This window comes from Bufo bufo, chromosome 2, assembly GCF_905171765.1.
Source record: "Bufo bufo chromosome 2, aBufBuf1.1, whole genome shotgun sequence".
NCBI classification, from domain to species: Eukaryota; Metazoa; Chordata; class Amphibia; order Anura; family Bufonidae; genus Bufo; species Bufo bufo.
In genome coordinates this window covers 69,408,158-69,425,587 of record NC_053390.1, presented here as the reverse complement: position 1 = coordinate 69,425,587, position 17,430 = coordinate 69,408,158, and the positions used below count along the sequence as shown (strand labels likewise).

At 47.2% G+C, this 17,430-nt stretch overlaps 1 protein-coding gene across 2 annotated transcripts in view; it reads left to right on the top strand.

Moving 5' to 3' along the window:
- KIAA1328 (KIAA1328 ortholog) overlaps window positions 1–17,430 on the top strand; it is a 359,720-nt gene that overhangs the window by 64,237 nt on the left and 278,053 nt on the right. For both annotated transcript variants that reach the window (XM_040421160.1, XM_040421159.1), the window contains exon 6: window positions 11,416–11,519. In XM_040421160.1, the coding sequence (XP_040277094.1) occupies window positions 11,416–11,519 (104 nt within the window). The remainder of the gene's footprint in view (window positions 1–11,415; window positions 11,520–17,430) is intronic.

The following is a 17,430-nucleotide window of genomic DNA, read 5'->3' as shown; positions in this document are numbered from 1 at the left end:
GAATGCCTCCGTTTGCCTCCGATCAGTCTCCATTCCGCTCTGGAGGACTGTTTTCCTTGCAGCAATAAAATGTAATACATGGTCGGGCCGCTGCTCCAAAGCAAGAGGCGTTCTTTGCATCGTCTTCCTAGTCCTCCAGCTGTTCTCAAACTACAACTCCCAGAATCCTCCTTTCACTTCTATGAGCAGCCAAGTATATGCTGGGAGTTGTAGGTTCACATCAGCTGCAGTGCTGTAGGTTGCTGATCCCTGTTCTACCCTGCCCGCCACATGTAATATTCATATGCTCTATACACAGCAGCCAAATAGAAGGGTTCTGGAAGCTGAGATATGTGGTTCTTTACTGCATGGTCATGCACTGTCTAAGAATAGGAATCTCGGTCTTAGCTTTAGACCCTTTTCTGCCGCATGGACCTTTGGGATGTTGGAGTACGGTAAATCCTACACGAGAATTGCGCTAGAATTCCATTTGTGTGCCAGAATTTTGTCTGTGCACCATATTCGCCATCTAGTCTGTTTACCCCACTTCTAAGCTGAGATAGTTTGACCTAAAACAAAAATGTGCCTAAGTGTTGGCGCTCGGAGCTGCATTTAGGCCATGCCCCTTTCACACAGACACACCCCTTTCACGTGAAGCCACGCCCATTTGCCAGAAGAGCCTTAAAATGCTTACAGTCAGTAAATGTGACGCAAAGCAGTTTTTTTTTGGTGCCTGGACAAAAACGGACACATTTTGAATAGTAAATCTGCCTGATTATGTCCTGGTGCTTATTCATACTCCGCGTTGTGGCGGCAGCGGTGCAGGACTGATTTATCTCCCGTGGTCTCCAGAACCATAAGCCACTGGTCCTCGGTCTGTGACAGTACTCCTGCTGTCTTGAACACCCTTGAAAGTCCATGGAGGACGGATCCATTTTCTATTGTGCCAGATTGTGTCATAGAAAACGGATCCGTCCTGGCACACAATGTAAGTCAATGGGGACGGATCCGTTTGGCTCAGATTCGCTGCAGGCAGTCTTTTGGCGTCCGGCTCCAGAGCGGAATGGAGGCAGATCGGAGGCAAACTGATGCATTCCGAGCGGATCCTTATCTATTCGGAATGAATTAGGGCAAAACTGATCCGTTTTGGACCGCTTGTGAGAGCTCTGAACGGATCTGACAAACGGAAAGCCAAAACGCCAGTGTGAAAGTAGCCTTAGGAGAGAGGTGTTCCGATGTTGTTTTTTTTTTTTTTTTTTTTTTTTTTTTTTTTCTCCTCTTGTTCCCCCCCCCCCCCTCTTCAAAGCTGCAGATACAAACTATATACAGAGGTAAATTTTTGCCTGACGTGAATTGATTTCCTCCCCCCCGGTAGGGGACGGAGACGTGTCATGCGTGCGCTCTCCTAATGGCTCTGCACTCGGAGGAACATAGGTCGGTGCAGTCAAGGACAATAGGAAATGGGAATAAAGCATGCGGTGACATGAGGCTACCAATTTTCTCAGCAGGAGAGTGATGGCGCTTGATTTGTTGCCTCTCGGAAGCATCGGTAGGAGCCATATTGATAAATCAGACTGCACTTAAAATTTTGTTGTTTTCTTTAAAAATGGGAGACTTTTTACGTCTCCATCTAAGTGTCCCTTTAATGTCACGCGGGTGTCGTCTGTCTCCTCCAGCAGCTCCTTCTTCCATTAGAAGGATTCACACGCCGTAATCACCGGCACGTACTCAACCTGAAGATAAAATGATTCCAAGCGAATATTGTTTCTCAAGGTTTTATCCTGTACATCCAGCCCTATGGATGTTGCCTGAGATGCTCCATGTCACTAGTGACCATTCTTATGTGGACTTTCCCTCTCTGAGGCCTCACCAGGCAATTGTGTTCTCTTCTGTCCTAAGAAACTCATAGGGAGGCCATAGATACTATTAGGAGATGTTCAATCAATGGATTTTGAGAACACACTGAAATAATCGGCGCGGAATCCACACTTTTTTCAGTGTGCTTTTTTTTTATCCTTTTTTTTTGGGCACATATTCTGCCCCAAGTGGGGAAAACAGTGCTGCATCCCATTGAAATGAATGGGAGGCTGTTGTGAGGCAGTAACGCTCTCCTGTGCATCGCTCTTTGAAGGGCTTGTCTCAGCAATAAATACGAATTTACTGATATTACTAACACCGTAAGTTTTCAGTTGGAATAATTTATTAAAAATAGCTCCTGTTTGTAGATATTGCTGTTACATACCTGAAATGGCATCATGCGGTGGTCTTCTGATTCCTTCTCAGAGAGAAAGGGATCGTAGAAAGAGCCGTCATACAACGGATTTATCACAGAGTGGCATTGCAAAGTCAAGTCGTAAACTTAAAAAAAAAAAAAAAAAAAAACTTATTGTGGGCCTAAATGCACACTATTGGGATCGCGTGCGGAAAATCCGCGCCGTAGGTCATGTACATTGTATTCTATGAGAATTTGAAATGCACACGATGCGGTTTTTTTTTCACGCGGATTTTGACCTGCGGTGCGGATTTTAAAGGGATTCTGTCACCAGGTTTGGGGCTATAGAGATACGGACATGCACGGCTAGATCGCCGATAGCATGTCCGCAATATATGTGTCCTATAGGGCTGTGTGGTTTTAATTTCTTTAAAAAAGGATTTTATAGATATGTAAATGAGTGTTGAATGTGTCCAAGGGGCTGCACTAACCTTCCGTGTGCCCAGCCACGCCCGCCTGTGAAGGAGCCCAGCACCGCCTATGTCTCCTCCTTTCATCAACGATAGCCGTAATCTCGCGATGCGCGAGCTCGCGCATACGCAGTGCCGGTATAGTGTTCCTTCCCTGTGCTGGCATCAGCTTCAGGGAAAGAACTGCGCATGCGCGAGATTACGGCTATCTATCGTAGATGAAAGGAGGAGACATAGGCGGTGCTGGGCTCCTTCACAGGCGGGCACGGCTGGGCACGGCTGGGCACACGGAAGGTTAGTACAGCCCCTTGGACACATTTAACAATCATTTACATATCTATAAAATCCTTTTTTAAAGAAAATAAAACCACACAGCCCTATAGGACCGGTATATTGCGGACATGCTAGCGGCGATCTAGCCGTGCATGTGCGTATCTCTATAGCCCCAAACCTGGTGACAGAATCCCTTTAAAATCCGCAGCCTGTCAATTTATTTTATTTTTCCTGACTGGATTTTCTTCATTCACTTAGTAAAATCCGCACAATTAATGCGGATTGACCGCACGGATTTGCCTGCGAACACCTGCGGATTTCAGTGCGGATTCTCCGCACATGAATCCTGAACGTGTGCCCGTACCCCTTAAAGTGCTTTTCAGACACAATGATGAGTTACGCAGAAAACAAAAGTCTCTCAATGTGTCCACAGCCTTTAAGTCTGCAGAAACTGCTCGGCCCCCGCAGCGTCCGCCGAGAAGTTCCCGATCGCTGTAGATTGGGTCTTGTTAGTTTATGGCGTTTATCGGGGGAATTTACCATTCCACAAATATATGTAAAGTGCGGCGAGTGTGATGGCCGCACAAGTCACTGGAGTGGAACGTGGAGTAAATCTTTTATATTACTGAGGAGCAGATAAAGCAGGAGCACGCGGCACTTTAGCTCACGCTGTTCTGTGTGAGGGATGCCAAGTTCATTAAACGATCCATCTCGGAGAGCGGCCGGTGCGGCGCCGTGCCCATAAACTCCTGTGGCCATGCTGGGTTTTTAAAGGCAGACTAAAACCCATTTTTAAGAAGCGCTCACATCTCCGCTTCCATTTACAGCACAGCAACGTGAAATGAAAAAGATGGAGAGGCATTGTTGGCGGGCAGCCTTATCCGAGTGATGTGGCGCTATGTGAAAGCGATTTATTACACGGCGCCATTTTCTCAGAGGTGTGCAGATCGGCCCTTCTGTCTGGTGCTGGTCTGTGCCGCAGTACCATGGCGCCATGGAGGGCTGGTTTCTGACGCATGGTTCAGATGAACCCAACTCCGATAACGCAGAGTGTGGCAGCCATAACAGTAAAATTAAGAAGCCACAGACGTGTTCCTTTTTGGCAAGACCGTTCAAAACTTAGCATCTTGTATCATGCACTAGTCACCCCCAAAGCTGCATTCACACAGTTCAGCCGGCTTTACATTCACTTGGAGGCTGCACTATTTTACACCTCTTTGCTGCCTTACACGTGGGTCAGTGTCTGTGCAGAGGACGCCTGGTTGTGGTGCATTATGGGAAACGTAGTGTATTTCACAAACGCTAAGGTTCATTCGCGCGACCATTTGTATTTTGCGAAAATGATGTTTTACTGTATGCAAATGAGCCTGGGGGCGTTACACCTAGAGGCTCTGCTCTCTCTGCAACTTCTGTGCACTCTGCTCTTTGACTGACAGGGCCAAGCATTGAAAATGTGATCACACCTGGCCCTGTCAATCAAAGTGCAGACGGCACGGCAGTTGCAGAGTGAGCCTCTAGGAGTAATGACGACGCCCCCATTGCTCCTAGAGGCTCATTTGCATATATTAAAATATCATTTTTCTCAGCAATGAGGACACGCATGAACATGGGACCAACACAGATGCCTTCAGCTGCCAAGTGCACATGTAACAGGTCAGCCGGTGTCATAGGTACAAAACTGCTGACAGATGCCCTGTAAGAATGTCAAATTTACTTTACTGCTGAGTGAATTAGACTGAAGATTGCACCTTACAGTACAGAAATCCTTGTAGCTGTCCAGCCAGCAGGGTTCTGAATGCAGCTTTGGCTGTGACTGGAGTATTAACAGGATTAGGAAGTAACAAAAGCATTGTATGTATCTTTGAGCTTTATTTTTTCTCCTTTAGAAAGAGCGCCCCTCTTGTCCATCAGCTGTGTCTGGTATTGCAGCTCCGACCTGAAGCACCTGCGCAGTGACCATTATACGCACCTATGTATTCTAGCACGTCCTCTCGGCCGGAGCTCAGTCAGTCCACGGGGGTCATTTTCAATTTAGTGCGGCTCATACGGAGTCTATCTAGACCTTGTTCTCATTCTCCTCTCCATTACCGGCAGACACCTGCCAGCGAGATCCTTCACTCCTGTCTAAGATGTAAATGTGTGGGGGGGATTATTGTTACCGTCGCCCCGTATCAGCCGGAGACTCTGGGCCGTTCTGACTATAATACTCTGCAGGTGTAGAGAGGAGATTAGCGGCGTCCATCTCTCTCCGCTGTGTCCGGAGGGAATGTGACAGTAAACACTTCCATGAATACTAAGGAGTCGTGTCACTTTCCTCGGATGAATTAAGCGCTTCTTCCCGGCTTTAGGTGTCATCCTATGGAAACACGTGACCACCCTGGCGAGGACCCCAGAATCCTCCCCGCTGCGATTTTTTATCTTTTAAGTAATGGGACCAATCTCCTGAATGCAAAGAAAAAAAAAAATGACTTTACATCAATAATTTACTAGTTAATTACTTCATAATGAATTTTTCATTGGGATGCCTCGAAACGCACCAACCTACTGGCTGATAGAGAGGGACTGGCAGAGCCCCGCGCCAGCGGAGTGACAGGTCTATGCGTAATCCCTGATAGACACTCAGGAGAGAGGTCTGCAAGGAAGGGGATGGCGTCCCGTCCTGCCCGTATGAGAAGCATGAAGCTGTTCACATGCACTGATTGCCAGGACGTTCAAGACGATGAAAAACATGGCTGCTTCCTTTCAAAAACAGCTCCACGTCTGTCCACAGGTTATGTGTGGTATTGCAGTTTAGCTCCATTCACTTCAGCTCATGGACTGGTGCGGTGCTGTTTCTGGAAGAAAGCAGCCATGTTTTTTCTAGTTCTGGACAACCCCTTATATCCACTGCCTTGAAGTGAAGCTAGTGAACACTCCGTTCTTGAAGTTGACGCGTTGGAAGCGGGAAATATGGGCAAGCGTAAGGATCTGACAAATTGTGGTGGCTGCACAAGTGGGTCAGGGCGAGTCTAAAATGGCAGGTCTTGTGGAGAGTGTTCCTGTGTGAAGTGGTTAGCACCTACCAAAAGTGGTCCAACAGTGACGGAGTTGGGGCCCGTTCACACAGCGTTTTTTTTTCTTTTCTTTGTCCCATGGAATTTTATCACGGGAAGGCCTCATGCACACGACCGTTGTTTGTTTCCGCGTCCGTTCTGCCGATTTTAGCGTATCTGATGCGGACCCATTCATTTCTATGGAGTCGTTGAAAATGCGGATAGTCCACAGTTTGTTATCCGCGTCCGTGGTTCCAATCCGTCAAAAAAAAATATAACCTGTCCTATTCTTGTCCGTGAAAAACTGTTAGTAGACTCTTTCAAGTCAATGAGACCGCCAAAAATGCAGATGCACAACAGTCTGTCATCCGTGTCCGTTTTTGTAGAATCAGTTGCCTGGTGACCAGCATATATACCAGTATCCTGGGTGGGGATATTAAAATGACACTTTCTTTACCTTCCTTCTTTTTGGGGGCTGTCCGCCCCCAAAAAACGGAAGGGACACGGAAACAAAAACGGCAACGAAACAACGGATCCCCAATTTGCGGACCGCAAAAAAAAAAAATGTTGTGCATTAGGCCGAAATTCCGCCAGCAGCCGCATCCTTTCCACCGTTGCTGAAGATCACAAAGTGGAGATATAAAGCTGCGACTGCGCTGGGAAGGGATACGTGCCTTGTTTGTGTGGCCGCTCCGTGACTTTCAGAGCTGCCTCGCATCGAAACATTTGGAAGGCATTAGGATGTGGCTGCCTGCTTTGGGTTCACGCTCAAATTCAGCGGGAAAAACACTGTGTGAACGGGCTCTTATAGGCACCCAAGGCGTATTGACTTGTATGAGGGGCATAGGCTACTCCGATCCCACAGAAGATTGCTGAAAAGTTACTGTGCGTCACCTTCAGAAGTCATGAAGAGTTAATGCAGCACCTCTTGAGTACTAAAGGGGTACTACAATCTGGACTTTGATGGCATATCACTAAATTATGACATCAGTGTCAGATCGGTGCAGGTCCCACCTCTGAGACCCACTTCTGTCTCCAGAATGGGGTCCCCAAAGTGAAGTAGAGCGCACCGCTACACCCATATGCGGCCACCCTCCGTTCACTGCTATGGGAGTTCCATGAATAGTTGAGCTCTGGCTCGGCTATTTCCGTGAGTCCCATAGTGATGAATGGAGAGATGTCTATGCTTGCATGACTTTTCAAGAAGTCCCATGAATGGAGAGCAAGTCACACAAGCCTGGCCACCTCTCCATTCATCACTATGGGACTCGCAGAAATGGCTGAGCAAGAGCCCGCCTATCCCGTAGTGGTGAACGGAGGGTGGCCGCACATGGGTCCCACCTTTTGGGACCCACTTCTATCCGAATTTTGCGATATGCCATCAATGTCCCAGATGAGAATACCCCTTTATGTATGTAGTTGAGCCTGTCTTCTACTCCAGTCACATCCAAAGATGCATTCACCATTCTGCAGTTGGGTAATCAGAATCACTGATTTACTGAGCCTGGTGTTTCATATTACAATCCTAGTAGAAAGACAGCCGTAATATTCTCACATTTGTCCACCAGAAGTTCTATCCTATGCCGGCTGTAAGCTGCTGTGGATTCAAAGTATAATTTACACCAGTTTCTGGTGGTCCGTGGCTAACCCCATCGCTCCTGGGCTGTGAGACGGGCAGGAGACAACCCAACCTGGAAACCACCAACATTTTGCAAAACTTGAGTTAGACCCCCTGCACACGAACGTGTGCGCCCCGTGGTCGTGCTGCGGCCCGCAAAATGCGGGCCGCAATGCACGAACACGGTCCGTGGGGCAGCCACAGCAGATCGCTGACCCATTCTCTTGAATGGGTCCGCGATCCGGCCGTTCTGCAAAAAGATAGGACATGTTCTATCTTTTTGCGGAACGGATGTACGGGACGAAACCCCATGGAAGCACTCCGTAGGGTTCCGTTCCGTGCTTCCGTTCCGTACCATTCCGCATCTCCGGATTTGCGGACCCATTCAAGTAAATGGGTCCGCATCCGTGATGCGAAATGCCCACGGAACGGCACCTGTGTATTGCGGATCCGCAAATGCGGTCCGCAATACGGCAACGGGAAGCACACGTTCGTGTGCAGGGGGCCTTACAATCAGCCACCGATCACATCTAAGTCTCTATTAACCATTATGTTGCATCCTCTCTTGCTCTTCTCCCTTCCGCCCCCTGCTGGGTCAGTCTGTACCTACATCAACTGTGTACATTTTAGCGCCTATCTACTCTGGGAACCAGGGATCGAGCATGTCCGCTTCCATCATACCTTCCTCAGACAGCCTGATATGTTCACCTGCAGCACATTTCACCCACTTTGCTACTTGCCTCTTATTACATGGCGGTGGGGAAACGCCGCATTTACATTCTGCAGCAAGGCCTGTTAAGGCATGGGATGGTCTATGACCCTGTTCACACACGGTAACCTACTGTAGTGACGAGTTTTGCAGCAATCTAAGTAAATAGGGTTTCTAGAACTGATTAATGCAGATTTTTATGGCTTCCTGTCTCCGTTCTGCTGTGGAAAGATGGATTTAGCTTTTTTAGTCCAGCCTGGTGTGTTGAATGGTGTGAATCTTGTTGCAGATTTTTTTCTGCAGCAAATTATGTGTGAAGTTCAAAGCTAAAATCTCTCAGCACTCCTTGCTTGTTCAGTGGGGGGGGGGGGGGGGATATTGAACAGTCACAGGGTGTAAAGAAAGTCAGATCTATTTTGTATGTCCCCTGTTTGAATGGAGCAGTGGTCGAGCATGAGCACTGCCGCTTCATTCATCTCTATGGGACTGCTGGCTGTTTCCAGCACTGCCATAGAAATAGAGTGGCTCGACCGCATCTCTATTCATGCACGGTGGGCATGGGACCCCTGTTCTCATGATTGGTGGGAGTCCCAGTAATCGGACCCCACTGCTGACTCTTTACGAAGCTACTTCATTTTTGCCACAATCTTCTAAAACTGGGATCGGCAACCTCCGGCACTACAACTCCCAGAATCCTCTTCACACTTCTATGGTAGTTACAGGAACAGCTGAGTAAGTGTGCATGCTGGGAGTTGTAGTTTCACAGCAGCTGCAGTGCCGAAGGTTGCCGATTCTAAAAATTCCCCCAAAATGCAGCAGAACCTCTTTCAGTCAATTGTTCTATATGTTTCCATTTTCTTTAAATTAAAAGATTATTTCTGTTTTTCTGTATCTAAACCACAGATCTGCATAATGCAGTTACAGAGTATAGCGTATAGCCCTCCTGTAGAGCAGTTCTCGCTCTGGATCCCTCCGCTTGTCGCCTGCTTTTCTCCAGTCTGACCACTAGAGGGAGCGCTTGCCTCAGCGTCTTCCCTCTCCGAATTGACCAATACTCGGCTGTGCAGATGCACATATGGCTGAATATTATCTTTTTATAGTTACAATTATGAGCAATTGGAGGAAATGACAGCTGAATTATACAGTGCTCATTTTATTTGTTTTACTTTTACATTCTAAATTTGTGCAAATGCAAACATGAAATTAACATGAGGCATTTTGACGGCAGCGCTCACCTTGGACTATTCCCAGCACAGCCACATACACAATTACATGCTGCTTACCTCCGTATAGCAGTCATGTCATCTATTTTACTTGTCAGATTTCTGAAAGGCATAAAGGAGCAGCCGCCGCCACCGGCTGAATCACCGCTTGCTTAGAGAATGATTTAGCCTTCCCAGGTAGAATGTGTCCACCAAATTGCAAATGGCATTTTATTCCTTCTTGGTTGTGCTATGCCTTTAACTTGATTGGGGAAAGGAAAAAAACCTGGAAGTGGGCAAGAACAGGTCATGGCTGGCGCCCTAATTACTATTATTGTACTACGTCCTATGAGAGCGCCTTGTGCATGGTGCCCCCAGCGGGTACTATGTGACTATTGCACCTGCTGAATTGCACAATGGTTGGTACCATATATTGCCCTCATCATGAGATCATGTGCAAAGATATACCACCATAGTGGCAGCTGCTGTCCTGTGGTCAGGGCCCAGAAGTGTTGACTGCCTCAACATGAGGTCGTATGGAGAGAAATACTCCCATTGTGGCAACTGCTGTCCTGTGGTCGAGGCCCAGAAGGGGTGACGGCCTCAACATGAGATCGTATGGAAAGAAATGCTCCTGTCCTGTGGTCTGGGACCAGAAGTGGTGACGGCCTTGACATGAGATTGTATGGAAAGAAATACCACCATAGTGGCAGCTCCTGTCCTGTGGTCTGGGACCAGAAGTGGTGACGGCCTCAACATGAGATCCTGAGCAAAGAAATACCACCATTGCTGTCCTGTGGTCGGGGCCCAGCAGGGGTGACGGCCTCGACATGAGATCGTATGGAAAGATATACCACCATAGTGGCAGCTCCTGTCCTGTGGTCGGGGCCCAGAAGTGGTGACGGCCTCGACATGAGATCGTATGGAAAGATATACCACCATAGTGGCAACTCCTGTCCTGTGGTCGGGGCCCAGCAGGGGTGACGGCCTCGACATGAGATCGTATGGAAAGAAATACCACCATAGCGGCAACTGCTGTCCTGTGGTTGGGGCTCAGAAGGGGTGACGGCCTCGACATGAGATCCTGAGCAAAGAAATACCACCATTGCTGTCCTGTGGTCTGGGCCCAGTCCCCCAGGCATTCCTGCATTGTAGTGTAGTATAGCAAGTGGCTAGGGTGGAGCTCAGAGGGTCAGCAACTTCCAGCACTCTAGCTGTTGTGAAACTACAACTCCCAGCCCGCACACATGCCTAGCTCTTCTTGAATTTGACCCGTGACGTGGCTGCTGCTCCTGTCGTAGTCCCGGTGCAGCAGTGGGGTGGGGGCACTCAACCGGCTTTTTCACTGATTTTTGTGCAGTATTTCAGCCCTATCCTAGCAGTCGTAGCCTGAAGCAAAAAATAAGAAATAGAAATCCAGGGCATTGCAAGTGTAAAAATAAGTTAACATTTTTCAAAAATGCTTGGTCTGTATTTAGGGAGCGTTGCGCTTCCTTCCTCAGGCACATGACCATAGCCTGAAAGCATAGGCCACCTTCCAGAATGATGCCTCATTCACACGTCCGTGATTTCCATCAGTGACTGTGAGCCGAAGCCACACCTTATGTCTGTGGAGGCTCCAATCTTGGTTTTGGCTCACAATCACTGACCAAACACTGACTTGTGAAGAGGCTACTACTCCTGTAATGGTGACGGTGCAGCACTGGGGGGCGCTCCTGTAGGGCCTGGTTTTACACTGTGATGTTTTGCACGATTATCCTCCTTGTCCGTACTTTTGTGAGGAGCAGAGATTTCTGATCTGCAGGTTCAGAGCTGTGTTGTCGGGGCGCTGTCTCTCAGACCCATTTTGTTTTTATATGAAATGTTTATTTTATTTAATTTTTTTTCATTTGGTTCAAATTCCTTAACAAACATTTCCACCTCTGCAACAACAGTACCGGGAGTGCCAGGAGCTGCTGAGCCTGTACCAGAAGTACCTGTCCGAGCAGCAGGAGAAGCTGAACCTGTCCGTGTCACCCCAGCAGGTGAGCCACTCTGCAGAGCATTGCACAGTCACTCAGGTCTGCAGGCTCTGCCACCCTCCGAGAGGAGCGGAGGCCTGTACTCAGTAACACACAGCAGGGTCAGGGGGAGCCCGTTGTTTGTTTTCTAATGAAGAGCAATTAGCGCACTGTATATCCTCTAATACAGTCGAAAGGACATTTTAATGGTTGAATCAATTATGCAAATCGTCTCGCCTCTGCGGAGGTGCAGATAATGTGTGTTGGACACACGGCGAAGTCTATACAAATGCTGAGAGGGGACTCAAGGGAAGGGGTTTCGGCTACAAAACTCGTGCTGCTTATGCCAAGGAGTCTTTTAAAGTGACGGCACCAAATGGTCATTTTACCAGGTGCTAACAACCTAGTAATGGAGAAGGTTATCAGTTTGGAGATCAGGACTTCCCCTTTTTAGATGCTACTATGGTAATGTGTTCAAAAAAACACAACCCCCCCCCCCCCCCCCCCAGCATTTACCCAGTAATCCTCAATGAAGTGCTGAGAACCGGCAACCATCTTACTACCCCTCTGGGGCTGAAGAGAGCGTACTGGCGGCATGTAGTGATTTAAGGTCTCCAGAACAGCTGCAGCCTGAACAAACAGAAGATCATTCATTAGGAGGGAGTCTAAAGGACAATGCAGAGGTCCCCCATCTTTTCATGTTTGCAAGCCTGAAAGACTACTGTATACTGTACTGCAATACAAGCTATTATTAAGAATAATATATATGCTGCTGTGTATGTTCCTCGTTTATAAAAAAAAAAAAATATATATATATATATATATATATATACATATATATATACACACACACATACACACACACACATACACATACACATACACATACACATACACATACACACACACACACACACACACACACACACACGTGAAACTCAAAAAATTTTAATATCGTGCAAAAGTTCATTTATTTAAGTAATGCAACTTAAAAGGAGTGACTTTGGGGTTTTCATAAGCTGTGAGTTATAATCATCCAAATTATAACAAATTAAAGGCTTGAAATATCTCGCTTTGCATGTAATGAGTCTATCTCATATGTTAGTTTTACCTTTTAAGTTGCATTACTGAAATAAATGAACTTTGCACGATATTCAAATTTTTCAAGTTTCACCTGTGTATATATATATACAATTTTTCACCCTATAAGACGCATCTAGGTTTTATAGGAGGAAAATAAGAAAGAAATATTTTCATCAGACCTTCGCTTAGAACCCAAATGTTAATCAAATCTCAGATCAAACCCCCAATGTTAATAAGACCCCCAATCAGATCTCAGATCAGGTCCCCATTCAGTCCTCAGCTCAGACCCCCAAATGTTCATAAGACCCCTAATCAGACCCCCAATGTGAAAAACATCCACCTTCAGATTAGAGGCCCAATGTGAATAAGGGTCCATTCACACGTCCGCAACTGTTTTGCGGTCCGCAAATTGCAAAACACGGACACCGGCCATGTTCCGCATTTTTGCAGACCGCACATGGCCGGCACTATGATAGAAATGCCTTTTCTTGTCCGTGGCTGTGGACAAGAATAGGGCAGGTTCTATTTTTTTGCGGGGCCGCAGAATGGAAGTGCAGATGCGGATAGCACATGGTGTACTGTCCGCATCTTTTGCGGCCCCATTGAAAATGAATGGGTTAGCACCCATTCCGCAAAATTGTGGAACCATTTTGCGGACGTGTGAATGGACCCTAAGAACCACCCTCTTAATCAGAGCAGACAACAAAAAAAAAATTCAACTTACGGTACCTCTCCTTCACCGGATGCTGCCACTCCTGAGATCCAGTGTCTTCCTGGTCTTCCTGTCGCGCTGTGCTCTGACCTGATGTCGCACAGCGCCAAAGTCCTCATGCTGTGCCCAGAGCACAGCGTGCGGCAGAGCCAGACCAGAAAGCGGTGAGTACAGAGCACTTCCGTAATGGAACTTTAAGTGCTCAGTATTTGCCCCCATAAGACGCACTGACATTTCCCCCCACTTTGGAGCTATGCACTTCTTTTCTGTAAAAACAGTACAGCACAGCGTTTGCTTTATGGAAATTTATTGAATTGGATTAATTATCAAAGCACATTTCAGTGGATACAATCTCTAGAAAGAGTTGGTATCTAACCAGAGACACACCGGAGAGCGTCTAGGGAGATGCACACTCAGTCTTATCTAGATGTGTAGTGTTACTCTTCTTCCTTACGCAGAATAATACAGCATTCATTAACTCGCCCACACTCTAATGATAATGAGATGACTCTGCTGATTCTGTCCCCATTTACACAGAGAAGCTGTCAAGGTGCAGATATAAGGAAATGTCAGCTCATTTTGTGAGCTCTATTGGCCAGTGTGAAAGATTAATTATTGGCAATCACATGAAAGACATGAACGCCAAAACTGTAAAAATATATTTCAAATAATATGTTGTATCCTAATACATTTTATTTAGAGGGGTCATCTTGATAGTTTGTAAAATAAAAGTGTTTGTAATAAATGTTATATAATTATAAAAAAATAAAAATATCTATATATTATCGGTTAAATCTCCCGGTGGTGATAAACAGCCTGTTTGCCTTGCTGCAGGGATACCTGTGCCGTACATGCACGGGCCAATGCAGCTGGGATTTGATTCTTTTCTGTCCTGTTCACACTCCTTTATTATTTTACGTTTGACGTGTCTGCTGGGATAACTCCTGATGTACACGCTAAATGGGTCTTTATAGTTTCATTGCACGTGACAGAGGTCAAAGGAGTGTACTTTTGGCCTCTGTAAGGCTGGTACATGTCGACTACGCTATTTAATCCCCGTGGAGTCCAGTTATAAAACACATGGCTATAATGGCATCCTTTAAACCTAATGGGTAACGGATGGCCGTGAGAGGATTGTTGTAGAGCTCCAGTGACGTGTCTATCCATATACAGACGCTTATGACTGTGGGCACCACTCCTCTAGCAGCTCACTGGAAGCAGTTTGCATGCAGCGCCAACATTTTTTGCAGCGAATTGATGCGGAATCTGCAGCCGCCTGCTCTTCATCTTCTGCAGGTTCTTGGCCAGTTGAGTGCGCGAAGCAAGCATCCCATCACTGCAGAGCCTTCTTGTGACGAGTGTGCGGAGAAACACCGGAGTGAATTCAGTGCAGTCAGACAGGACTGAGTGAGTGGGTGGCCCTGAGCTATGGCGCCCCTTACTGAGACCCCCGGCCATCAGATGTTTGAGTAGACCACGGCGTTCTGGTGAGGGTTGCTGCCTGCTCAAAGTTTTCCAAGCACAGTGCCATACATCTCATAGTGGCGGTGTTTGGTATTGCAGCTCAGCCCTTTTCACTTGAATGAGACAGAGGTGCACTAGGCCATGTGACTGATAAACGTGACGTCATTGGCTTATGGTAAGCTGCGAAAAGGCTGTGCAGCTACATGGAGCACCGATCCTTCTCAAGCAGCTGATTGGCTGGGAGTAGATCATCAGGGGATCACCAAAGGGATAGGTCACCTGTATGAAAGTCGAAAATTCCCTTTAAAATCGAGAAAATGCTGAACATCTCTAATTTATTTGGTGGATTTCACCACACTGGAACATGTGTCATTCACAAAGAAGGTGTCAATTTGGTGCATGGCAAATACGTAAAAAATGTATATAAGTTTTCATCCTGATACAGAACTGTTTAGTGATGGTGTCGCTGGCATCCGGCCCAGGTCTGAACTGTTCTCTGTGCATCCACTGCTGCACTCGCCAATGCACTAAATAGGAAAGTGCATCCTTTTTTATTTCTTGCACTAAAGGGTGTATGAAATGGGCAGATTTTCTGCCCCGTGATAACTAGCGATGTATGAACGCTTGTTAGCGATCATCTTGCAGTGTAATACTCTCACTGATTGCCCGATGCTTGTTCAGCATGCTGAAAGATCAAGATTTACCGGAAGCAGATCGCGCTGTCTAATAAAGATCTGCTGCCGGCAAACGACTGTACAGCATGGAGATGAGCGATGGGATAGTGATCACTCCTCCCCATGGTGTGGAGGAGATCGCTGCATGTAATAGCAGCGGTCTCCTCCTCTAGCGAGCAGGCGATCGCGAATTGTCTGCGTGATCGGGGTGTCTAATACACCCTTAAGAATGTCTCTGTGTAACTCCTTATTACACTGCTCAAAAAAATAAAGGGAACACAAAAATAACACATCCTAGATCTGAGTTAATTAAATATTCTTCTGAAATACTTTGTTATTTACATAGTTGAATGTGTTGACAACAAAATCACACAAATAAAAAAATATGGAAATCTGATTTTTTAACCCATGGAGGTCTGGATTTGGAGTCACCCTCAAAATTTAAGTGGAAAAACACACTACAGGCTGATCCAACTTTGATGTAATGTCCTTAAAACAAGTCAAAATGAGGCTCAGTAGTATGTATGCCTGTATGACCTCCCTACAACGCCTGTGCATGCTCCTGATGAGGTGGCGGACGGTCTCCTGAGGGATCTCCTCCCAGACCTGGACTAAAGCATCTGCCAACTCCTGGACAGTCTGTGGTGCAACGTGACGTTGGTGGATAGAGCGAGACATGATGTCCCAGATGTGCTCAATTGGATTCGGGTCTGGGGAACGGGCGGGCCAGTCCATAGCATCAATGTCTTCGTCTTGCAGGAACTGCTGACACACTCCAGCCACATGAGGTCTAGCATTGTCTTCCATTAGGAGGAACCCAGGGCCAACCGCACCAGCATATGGTCTCACAAGGGGTCTGAGGATCTCATCTCGGTACCTAATGGCAGTCAGGCTACCTCTGGCGAGCACATGGAGGGCTGTGCGGCCCTCCAAAGAAATGCCACCCCACACCATTACTGACCCAATGCCAAACCGGTCATGCTGGAGGATGTTGCAGGCAGCAGAACGTTCTCCACGGCGTCTCCAGACTCTGTCACGTCTGTCACATGTGCTCAGTGTGAACCTGCTTTCATCTGTGAAGAGCACAGGGCGCCAGTGGCGAATTTGCCAATCTTGGTGTTTTCTGGCAAATGCCAAACGTCCTGCACGGTGTTGGGCTGTAAGCACAACCCCCACCTGTGGACGTCGGGCCCTCATATCACCCTCATGGAGTCTGTTTCTGACAGTTTGAGCAGACACATGCACATTTGTGGCCTGCTGGTGGCACACTGCGCTACCAATGTTTTTAATACTGGGATGGGGGTGGGGGGCGCACTGCGCCACCAATGAAGATAAATCTCTCATTCATTCATATACAGGAGGCGGGAGCTGGCTGCAGAATCACATAGCCGGCTCCCGACCTCTATGAGCGGTAGCTGCGATCCGCGGCACCTGAGGGGTTAACTACCGCAGATCGCAGCTATTGCTCATAGAGGTCGGGAGCCGGCTATGTGATTCTGCAGCCAGCTCCCACCTCCTGTATATGAATGATTGAGAGAGAGTTATCTTCATTGGTTGCGCAGCAGCCACAGCCCCTCCCCTTCTCTTGTCCTCCTTCCTCTCACTGGCTGCAGCAGCACAGGGGGAGGAGACACTGCTTCCTTCTCCCCTGTGCTGCTGAGGGAACGCGGAGAGCGCTGACAGCAGCGCGATCTGTGTTCCCAATACGTTATCGGAATATCGGCAAAATAGATGCCGATACCGATAACGGTCAAAATACTGAATATCGGCTGATAATATCGGTAAAACCCTAATATTAGTTATCCACATAGAGGTGGTAACCCTTAGGGTACTTTCACACTAGCGTTATTCTTTTCCCGCATAGAGTTCCGTCAAAAGGGCTCTATGCCGGAAAAGAACTGATCAGGCATATCCCAATGCATTCCGAATGGATAGATATCCGTTCAGTTTGCATCAGTATGCCTTCCGTTCAGTCACTGTCAGGCGTTTTGGCAGGACATAC